Raw genomic sequence first — 11,551 nt, 5'->3', positions numbered from 1 at the left:
ATTTGTTGACAGGTGTGCCACTCAAGACTTCAAAACCCTACCCCATTTCTAGGGGTAATTTTTGCTCCAAAAATGCTCAATTTTGCTCTTTTAGGGTGATTTTTCGAATAAGGGACCTATGCCTAAGGTTTTTCTGCAGAAAATAATCCCATTTGGGCTTTTTTTGGATAATTTTGTTTTGGGGAAATAAAAATAAATTGAATTATATTGAAGAGAGTACTGTGAAAGTGACCATTTTCATGAAATTTTCTTGTTGTAAGAAAATAAACCATTTTAGATTTTTTTAAATTACTAATTGCATAGAACTACAAAATACTTGATAAACAATTTTGTTTTTGTCTTTAAATTTGCACAACCTTAAAGAACAAAATAAATGCACAAATTAATATGAAGATATCCACTCCTACATTACACAACGTCAATCTTTACCTCAAAATTATCCTTAAAATGTTTTAACTTTTGAACTTTTAAAAGTACACGCAATGCAACATAACACCTGTTAGTGTTAGTAATTATTTATACTATTACAAATTCCACTTTTTAAATGTGTTTCAAGATTATACAGTCCCACAAATCATCATCTCTTCCACGTAAGATACATTCATTATACTTAAATTATTTTTACTGCATATTATTTACATTTTCTATTTGGCTAACATAACCATAATATAATATGAGTTACAAAAATTCTTTCTTTTATAAAGTAAGAAACGTCATTGAGAAATAAAAGTTCTTATAAAATACCTTGATTATTTAAATCGTTAACATGAACACAGAAAACGTTCTGTTATTTTTACAACATCATACAAATTACGATAAATTGCACATAATTATCTTGAAATACAAATTGCTGAGCCACTGCTTTTACACACAAATTTATTTTATTTACAGTAACCGTATTTAACATATTTGACATTAATTAAACTATACATATAATATCTCTTCTTTATACAAATTTGGTTAAATGTTTCCCATAATCTCCTAGCAATTCCAGTTGAAATCCATACACCCCCTATAGAAGACATGACTTTAATATCCCACACAAGGGGTGTAGATTTCAAATGGAGTAACACATTCAGGTAACTCCATTTCAAATCCACACTCCTTGTGTGGAAGATTAAGATCATGTCTTCCATAGAGGGTGTATGGATTTCAACTGAAATAGCCCAATACCTCAGAATAACACATGTTGCCTAGCAACATCCTGTTTGACAATGGTCTCTAAGGAAAAAGACCCAACCTTTTTTGAAGCAGTAGATTCTCGGACACCAGTTGACGATTGTGTTCTTCTGTTATGATGCGTGTTGATTCCTGCGGGGAGAACAAAATCAATAAAAAAAAATAATCTTACTTTCCTCTTTCACTTTAACTAGTTTCCATGGTTACCATAGTATTACAGATGAGCATTCAATTGTGACCACGCCTAGATGCTGAAGGACTGAGAGAGTCCGTCTAGTCTTAACTCCCCACAGATTTGAGCAGGCCCAATCTATGCTTTATGATCTTAAGGTAGCTCTATAGTCTGTTTCATTTTATCATGAATGGAGCCCCAATCTTTGCTGCAACAGATGCTTTATGTTGTATAGGGCAGCTCTATAGTCCGTTCCATTTGATCATGAAACTAGCCCAATCTGTTCTGCAACAGCTGATTTATGTTGTATAAGGTAGCTCTATAGTCCATTCCAATAGATCATGAAACTAGCCAACATTTTTTTCTGCAATTGATGCTGTATGTTGTTAAAGTAGCTCTATAGTTCGTTCTATTTTATCATGAGACCAGCCCCAATCTTTTTTGCAATAGATGCACTTCTGATGTCAACTGTCTGTTATGTTCCTCTATCATGATCCGGGTCGATTCCTGTAAAATGATGTTACAAATTTAAGATTTTTGTTAATTGTCTGAACAAAGCTAAGTTGATAAATTTGGTCTACATGGTACATCCGCTATTCTGAAAGGTCCAATCCCCCTATGGTTTGCTAGTCATAAGGGTCACTAGTCCAAATTTTTGCCAGTACCCTAAAACTCTAAATGCCTAACCCTATCCCAAACTGACTCTATGCAACCAATCAAAACTTTCGCACTCCCAGGTCAGTCAAGAGGATGAAAAACACGCACATGATGATTGAGAGAATTCAACAAATTACAATTTGGTATCATCTTAATTTCTTAAAATTCATCCATGCATATTAAAAGCGCATCTGGCCACTCTCAAACTTAACTGATAATGTCATTTTTCACACTAAAATAGTTATCTGTAACCATGACAACATCTATCCGCTGTGTCTAATCCTCTGATTTGGACCTAATCAATATGGCTGGCCGGTGGAGACACGCTGACCACACCTAGTCACTAGAGTCCATCTCTCAAGGGAATTGTAGCTGATGCGGCTGCAGCGAAAGCCAAACTTGACCTTAGTTGCCATCGGCTGCAAGTACTTTGCACCCTTATACGAGGTATATACCTGTGATTTGCTTTTATGAGAACAGGAACCTAGGTATATTTTCATTTCCTAAGTTTGCCTTGGCAAGAAGAAAGAATCTGTTGTTGTTTAACTCTCTTCACGCGGGTGTCGACTGCAGACGACAAGTTTCAAAAATTTGTTAAAATTTCAAAATTTTTTGAGAAATGTAAATTTCCATGACCATATATGGAATCAGCATGAAAAATGCATTAAAATGAGTACAAACAAGCCTAGTATTGATTCAGTAATCCTTAAAATAGTTCTTGATATTTTGATAAAATATCTTAAAACTTGGACTTTTTATGATATGGCTAGCACGAAGAGCATTAAGAAACAAGAGCTTGATGTCCGATAAGGCACGCTTAATTGGTGGCGCTTAACAAGGTAGATATTTCAATTTGGGGGAAGGGGCAGGTATGTTATTTCATGGAAACCAGGGATATAGCAAGAGGTGGGTGGGGGCAGGGTTTGCGATGAGAGAAGAGAGTCTTTGTGATGATAACAGCTTTGAGTATTGAAAGGGGAAGGTGAAACCAATGGGAACTTTGTGGTTTGAGCTAGCATGTAGCATTCTTATAATTTGTTAAAGGAGACCCATCAAGAGAAAAGAGTTCCTGTTCTGTATTTTGTAGACCCTCTAGAGAAAAGAGTTCTTGGTAGGGTGTTAGCTAGCCACCCATCATTTTGGACAGGCAGTTTGCTCCTGTGACAGGCAAAATTAATGCCTGTGACATATGCTAAATTCTAGAAACAATGCTTGAGAACCAAAACAAGACCAGACAAATAAATTGAGGCTATAGCAATCTATTTGAACTGACTGACCTCCCCCCGCTGTTTTTTTTGCTTTCATCATTAAATTTTAGACAGACAGTTTTGGTGAAAATGATGGGCACTTGCCAAATCCTAGCTAAGGGTTTTGGATGTCATGTATGTTGACCCCTCAAGAGAAAATGGTTCTTTGCTGTCCTGAATGCATATAGACCCCTAAAAAGAAAAGGGTTCATGGAAATTGAAAGAACCCAAAACCGGATTTACAATGATATCAGGTCTCAACTGGTTCTTTCTGCATTGCCTTCCCAGCAGAACCTGTTTCAGTTCTTTGTAGAACCATTATGGTTCTATATACAGGACAGCTTGATGAGCTTTTTTTTAAGAACCTAAAATAGATTCTACTTAGAACTCATTTTGAAGTCTCAAATTAACCAAATTAAGGGGGAAGGAGGCTACAACTACAAGGAGGATTTGAGATTAGTTTGTATTACATTTGAGGTCAGGCAAAGGTTGAAGTTTTAAATACAAAACACTAACAAATTCTTACTGGACAAAAACTAAATGCATTTTTGTGGCTCGGACAAACTGACCTAACAATTGAGACAGTGCACAAATTAGGACTCATGGATTGATCCTCAGCAGGCCCGTATGCAGCTGAGACGAAAAGGTACACAGGGGGGAGATGTCGTCATTTGACATCACACCAACTTGCAATGCGCAGTAACAATGTTCAATAAACGATGTGCGCATCGGCGCAGATCAGCGTGACGTCATCTCAAGTGTACTCGCAAAGGCTTAAGGTCAATTGGAAGAGTCATTTAGTCCAAAAAAGTTTGACTATAGGGTTTAGGAAATGTTAGGTTTGGATATTAGGGTTAGGGATAAGGTTATGGTAAGGGTTAGCATTAGGGTTAGGTTTAGTGTTAGGGCTTAGATTATAGTTTAGGGTTAGGTGATTAGTGTTTATACAATACAAACTATCAAATACGTATGCTTGCGGAAACATACTCTTTTCATGTTTTGTGATCTCCAGAAATGCACACTGTTATTATTACTATTGGATGATTAATATTGTTATTATTAAATAATAAATAAATGAATTTTGGATTTATAAAGCGCCTTTCTCCAGATCTTAGAGGACTCAAAGCGCTGTAATTTCGCTGCAATGGTGAATCATCACAATCAGATCGCATCAACTAGGCCAGTTGCTGCAGAACGGTGCACACGTATCTGCAGTTAGATTGTAACATCCACCAATTATCTGTGCAGCTCCCCAAATTCCATTGGGTGAAGGAAGTTTTGATAACCAAACAACTAATCACTGATTTTTGCGATACAGGAGGAAACCGGAGATCCCGGAGACAACCTGCGAGAGCGAGCATGGAATCGGGATAAAACAAGTGCACATGAGTCCTTGGGCCGCGCCGGGGCGTGAACCCGGGACCTCAGTGGTGCAAGGCGACGGAACTACCGCTGCGCCAACTCGCTCCCCCAACTTGCTAGTGACAATTGGTCAAACATTTGATATATAGCAGCTATGTGTCTGTCATTTCATCAGCTCACTCTCTACACGTGTGTCAACTAATAATCTGTGGCTTTTCTTATCACCAATTGACAGATGACATGGTGACACAGTGACTGACCACTAGTGACACATACACACAGTGTGAATACTATGTGTCACTTGTCAGATTTGACACAGATTTGGTACTCAGTTGGTGTCAATTGACAGGTGATGTGGTGATGATTAAAATGTACGGACCTAAAAATATAGTTGTATTGGCTTAACCGACTAAACAAAAATAGTGTAGGTCAAATTCAAGCTCAATCTGTGTATTCGCCCTTTACCAAAACGAGGTTCTGCAGCAAACGCATGCACAAAATGAGCATTTTTGTTTCTCGCACTTTCCTAGCCACGCACCAGAAGGCTTTTGTAACGAGTACGCAGTAATTAAAGCATACATTTGACAGGCGTACGCACACATGTTGCAGGTTGATCCTCCTTTTGAGATGACCGTGCAATCAGTGAATAGGCTATCCATCTCTTAATATGCCCCCTCCATTAAGTTTTTGTTTTCTTAACCTTTGCTCATCATTCAGGCTGTCCTTAATATTCCCTATACCATTGTCCAGACAAAAATGAATACAGCATAAGCGGTTATTTTCGCGCACAGAATATTTCATGATTTGCGATAAACGGGATATTTGTACCCAGGCGTGTTTGTATTTTGTCCAAATTCATCCCTTACCGTATGTTATTATATGATAAAAGTTCATATTCGTGTGTCAATAAATTCATGAACTGTCACCTAACCTCTTTTCCCAAAATTCACTAAAATAAAACTGTCACAAAAATGACCACTTATAGAGTAATAATGTAGTGATTTGATACACTATGGACCACAATGGCCTCATCCCAATGACATAGTTCAATAACCTCAATTAAACAATCATAGTGCAAAATTTGACCTCAAGTTGCAGAGTATGAGTTTTTGTACCCAAATTTTCAAAGGTCATGCAATAAATGTACAAATGTATTCGGTTAAAGAACTATGTCCCTGGTAGATGAGCATGTTGTGGATCCTAGTGATATGTCCTTACCTCAGCACAAAGTCTGATCTTGAGTAGCTCATAATCCTTCTTGATCAACTCCACATGTCTGTACTGCTTGCTCATCTCCTCTTCTTTCTGTCTCAGTTTCCCCCTCAATGCCTGCATATGACCTACGACCTCACCGCTGTACGACACTTTACTATTCAAAGTGACTTTCCCGTTGATGAGCGCTGGGTTCACGCCATTAGTAGCGAGATTTTGTGGCAGCATTTTGGAATGTCCATTGATGATGTCGCTTGAAGCGTACTCTTTGTTCGTTGGTTGCGGAATAATGTTAGTGCCGTTATTGTGGTGCAAGCGGTCAGTTCCATTTTTCAATTCTTGTAAGATTTCATCGGGTAGAGTCATTGGGAATGGTAAGGGATTCTGATACAAATTGTGTGTATCGTTGGGAAAGTTCATATTGCAAAACGATCCCCTTTCCTTGTGACCAATCAAGTCCTGATTCTGGTACCCTGACAAATCATTTCTTCCTCCGTTTTGATGCATCAAGTTTTTATTGTTCTTATGGCTATTCAAATCACCAGGAGATGTATCGGCATAGTGAGGCGATGATTCTGGGCAGTCATTATGCGAATCATCATCCTGTTGAGAGTTTCTAACGGACAAAGCGTGGTCTCTCATCGACGTCGCAATAGATTGAAGTACATTCGGTCCAAGTTCAATATTTTGGTAGGTAGACTGTATTTGTATCTGACCTACGATATCACGATTTGGACCTGTTGAATCCCTAGACATAGGTTCTTCTTTCCCTAATGTAGAATAAGACCTCTGTCCCACACTTGGAGACATTATTGATGATGGGTCTTTGTATGACACACCATATCGCTTGCCTTTACCCCCAGTACCATTAGTGCCATTTGTGCCATTCATGCCATTCTGTTTCATTTTCGGAGATGAATCTGTGATGCGTGATTTGATCGCATCAATAAGCGATAATCCATTTGCAATGTCCATGTTCTCATAAACACTGTGAACTTCGACTTTGACTGTATCTACACATTCGCCATCGATAATCTCGGTCGACGCAGTCCAGTCTACACACGACCGCTACGCCGGTTAGTCCTACTTTTACTTCTAGCCCGACTTTCCTCGGATCGCCTCTCCACTTTGTTAAGCTTACTATACTCATTTGTGCCTTTCCTATATATCCTTGGTGATGGTGTGTCATATCGGTACCCAGATCGCAATGGCGGTGGGCTTGTATTAATGGAATCAAGAGGTGGAAACACCTTGGATTGATTTCGAATCAGATAGTGTACTAATTGTAAACTGAGAGCAGTGCTACCAAGGAGATATGCACCCTGGGCATTCTGAGGCCTGAGTATGTGAGGAGCAAAGATGTTGGCCAGGTTGCCAAGAGACATCTTGTTTTGTTCTTCATAGAGATGGACTTCATGGAGGAACTCGCATAGATACTTGAGCAGGTTGTAGTTAACCTTAGGCAGGAGTGCTAATTGAAGTATCAGCTGCCGACGACCATACTCTTCTTTTTCCTGTTGAAAAAGAAATGAAGATATTTAATCAAGGAGCATTTCCTGATATTTTGGATGATTTCATATGTGAAAATGTTAAATTGGTAAATTTCAGTCTTGTACAGGCCTAAGTAAGATCCCAGTTTGGGGGTCAATTTTGTTTTAGCACGTTCAAATTTGAGCAGGGTGTAATTAATTAGCATTAATGCAAATGACACAGTGACTGATACCAAGGTACAATAAGCCCAATCGCCATTGTAACTTCCGGTTTTGAGAGCACTTTTGGGACACTTTGACCTCTGATATATCGGGGAAATTGCTCTAATTATTATTCATTTATTATAATTAGAGAGGCGGCCTATCTGCTGTGCCCTAGCAGGACATCAGTCAATATGAGACATTAAATATTAAATGCGAGGATCCAGAGGATTCATGCCTGAGAAAATATATAATAATTAAAGAAATGAAGCTCAGACAAACTGGCATTAATGCCAGTTTGTCTGAGCTTCATTTCTTTAATTATTATTCATTTCTTTATTATTGTAATATGTTATCATTAAAAATATTTAAATAATTCATTTATATAATAAACATTTTTTGGATTTGTTTTTATTCTAGTAAAACTTTTTTTAATTTTTCTGAATTTTCACGATAGGTCAAAGGACAAAGTGTCCTAAAAATACAAAAAACTGTCCCACAATGCATTGCAAACTTCTAATGCCGATTTGGCTTATTCTGTCAAATAAAAGTACCCTGGACATTTATGCATTGATTTGTTGCAATATATTAGCAAAAATTACATATTCATGAGCTTTTTCAGTAATTTTAGCCCATTAACATCATAGCTTATTGGTAAAAACAAAGATGATATAAATTGATCATATTATGAAAACCCTATGCCCGATTCGCGATTTGCTTCATCCAAGATATTTTGACAGGAATATGACAAGAAATGATCCCAGATCATTTCTAAATTCCAGAAAATGCCCCTTGTCTGATGACCTTTCCTTTCAGAGTACAGGAATCTGCTTGGAGACCATCTGTACATAGTGACTTTCAAGTTCTGTCTTAGAGCTGAAAGTGGGTGACCCACCTAAAGCTGATGTAGCTGAGTCAAGGTGCTGATAATTCGCTGTCGTAATGCACATTAGAATATGACTGTTGCTAGGTCAACTGGATCACACTTTCTTTGTTACGAACCACTGATCGAAATGATCACAACACAAAGCCTATGGCATATCAAAATTCGGAACAGGTGTATGAGCCCAGGCTTGGAGCAGTAACCAATGGTTACTAACGTGCACTCCGGCAGCGAATTTGTGGATCTACCAGTCAGTCTAGAAATTTGACATTGAGTGATTCTTAATTCATCATTTGAATACTCTACCATCCCAGTAAACATAAAACATTTTAAAAACATTTTAAACAGGTTATATCTTGGGGTTTGGTAAAAATGTTTTCATAATATTAAATGTCAGGTTATATAAAGATTATGAAAACATTTTAATACGTTTTGTATAAATACACTACAACAACATTTTTAAAATGTTGTCAAAATGTTAATGTAAAATATTTTTTGCAAACATTTTTTGCCAAATCTTTAGTCAGTACTTAACATTATGTTTGAATATTTCGCAACAAGTTTTCAAAAAAAGTTATTAAATGTTATGATAATGTTTAAGCCTACGCTTTATATAACGCAACATTTTCTAGTATCCTTTTCTAACCTTTTGTGAATAATGTCAAAAATATTTTGTGTTTGCTGGGATGTCACTTTACTTACCCTAAGTTCCTGCATTATTGGAATGAAAACCTTGCAGTGCCTCCATGGTATGATAGGCTCTGGCAAAAGTTGGAAATAACGTTTGAGCAACGATGCTACAGTGTGGACGCCAACCTCAAGTTCTTCAAAGTCTGGAAACCCTCCTGTGTCTATGCAGTCTTGTAGTTCTTGCACCATTCCTGTTCTTCCATTTAATCTGCCAAGGAATAATAAAACAATCATTCACATGGAGGTTGAAACACACAGTTTAGATGCAAAAAGCAAATGTAAATATATAGAATATAATATGAAAATATGTGCTGTTTCAAATTGTGTCAATAATTAAATTTTGCGAAAAAGTTCACTTTTGCCCCCCCCCAAAAGTTCACTTTGCCCCCCCCCATGCTCCGTAGAAAAAAGAATGCATTCGGTTTTCTTCAAGATGATTTCAAATGATTTTTAACTGATTCACATATTTGTCACATATTGTGGTTCAATTTGACGAAGTAGATGTTGGGGTGGATTTGGTACAGTGAATTCATCCCCCTCTAGCTACATGCCATTCTCATGGGTGCAAATTTATTTCCTTTTGATATAGTGATTGTTCCAATTCTTTTGTTTCATGAAGGCACCACCCTACCCAAACTTGACCAATTCTCTTTTTTCATAAAAAGATCTTTACTCTCCACAAAGCATTGTTTTGTGCAGAGGGTTAAATCAAGTTTTATTAAGCTACTTACTATAGTTACATACCTGAATCGCCTCTTCCATCAAGCCATGTTCACAGTATATACGACACGCATCGTTCTACTACTGCTGGAATTTCTTTGGTCTCGTTTTCACTCTCGTTAACAATAGTTTCTTCTAGACTTGTCCCAAATACACCTATTGCAGAAAATAAATAAGAACATCATGGTTAAGAATTTCAAAGTTCAGTGATGGAAGAAACAAAAAAAACAACCCTAAAAACTCCAGGTTGGAGTGGGGAATTGGCAGGGAGTTGAGTCACTCAAAACACTGATTTTCACACTTGTGGTGTAAACCCAGGGGCCTCAAGCACCAATGCTACCCCCGGCCTCTACACTCTACCCAGAAAAGGTGCTACAAGCTTTCTTCCACTGTCCTCCAGTTAGCACCTTTAAAGGTTCATCAAAGAACCATTAAAGGTACTCCAAAGGATTTTCAGAACCCCTATTGGTTCTACAAGGAACCTTTTTGGGTTCTTGAACATATAAAGAACCCTTGAGGGTACTCTCTGTGATTGATTTAAAGTTGCACCTTGTTTCTAAAAGTGTAAGTATGCACCAGAATGGTTACTGAGAAAATAGTCAGGCATCTTTTTTTGTAATTTGTTTGTCAACCCTGCTTAACTACTGTTTTTCTTCAAAAGTTCCAAGGTCTGAGTTGAATTGGTGACAAAGACCTCTGACTCCCCTCCCAGCTGCTGGCCTGAGCTGACTCATGCACAGTGAGTTGGCAAAGTCAGTGCTATTCCTGTTGATCTCCATACACCTCTTATGGAAGAAGGTATTATATTATACCTGGATGAATGACAACCTTCATAAATGTAAACCTCCTATGGAAGGTATGCCCTTAATCTCCCAAACTGGGGGTACAGATTTCAAATTGAGTCACCTATTCAGGCAACCCCATTTGAAATTCACACTCCCTGTGTAGAAGATTAAGGTCATGTCTTCCATAGGGGGTGTATGGATTTCAACAGGAATATCCCAATACAATTGTCACATATCTATTCAAATGCTACAAATGAAAAGTTGAGATGTAAAATCCAAAGGCTGCCCTGTGAATTTCTTGCGTCTTACTATCTTACTATTTGTTAACCCCTGAGCACTACCTGCCGATCTAACATTGCCTCTGATTGGCCAATTATGTGATATCGTCACTTTAATCACCAATCAGGATGGAGCTTTGCAAATAATTCACCCCAATTTTTTTGCATGGTGAAATTATTCTAACAATTTTGCTGATTGGTCCAATTGATAATGAAAGCTTCTTTTTGACCAATAGGCAGGTAGTTCTCATGGGGTTAATGAATGTATTGAGATACTTATGTTATCATTTAGGTGATGGATCATTCAAGTAGGGTCTGGAGGCTAGAATTACCCTAAAATTTCACCAAACCTTGCCAATCTGAAAAAGATCTGAAGATTTTTTTGCAAACATAGTTTCTAACACTTTCAGCCTAAATTAATAAATTTTGGCCCCAAAACGGCTGATTTTACATGATTTTAGCAAAACTAAAAAAAGCAGCTATGGTACATATCATGATATGCGACTGAATTCTTCAAATGTTACAAGTTTTGCCTGTGCTGCGCATTTTCTGTTGTCTCATCCTGACACACAATAGACTTAACTAGCCTCATCTCTCCTTGCATCGATCAATGACTTACAATTACCACTGAAATTGTATTATTAGATTTTATGTTATGGGGATGAGGTTTGATAC

At 37.6% G+C, this 11,551-nt stretch overlaps 1 protein-coding gene across 1 annotated transcript in view; it reads right to left on the bottom strand.

The window, feature by feature from the left end:
• Positions 1 to 785: 785 nt before the first annotated feature.
• Positions 786 to 11,551, bottom strand: part of LOC140171146 (uncharacterized) — a 39,647-nt gene continuing 28,881 nt past the window's right edge. The window contains 5 exon segments of the mRNA XM_072194333.1: positions 786 to 1,858; positions 5,836 to 6,888; positions 6,891 to 7,343; positions 9,106 to 9,301; positions 9,834 to 9,969. Coding sequence (XP_072050434.1) covers positions 1,769 to 1,858; positions 5,836 to 6,888; positions 6,891 to 7,343; positions 9,106 to 9,301; positions 9,834 to 9,969 — 1,928 coding nt within the window. The 3' untranslated portion in view covers positions 786 to 1,768.

This window comes from Amphiura filiformis, chromosome 15, assembly GCF_039555335.1.
Source record: "Amphiura filiformis chromosome 15, Afil_fr2py, whole genome shotgun sequence".
Lineage (NCBI taxonomy): Eukaryota > Metazoa > Echinodermata > Ophiuroidea > Amphilepidida > Amphiuridae > Amphiura > Amphiura filiformis.
Note: the sequence above shows the minus strand (reverse complement) of the source record. Positions and strands in the feature narration are given on the sequence as shown.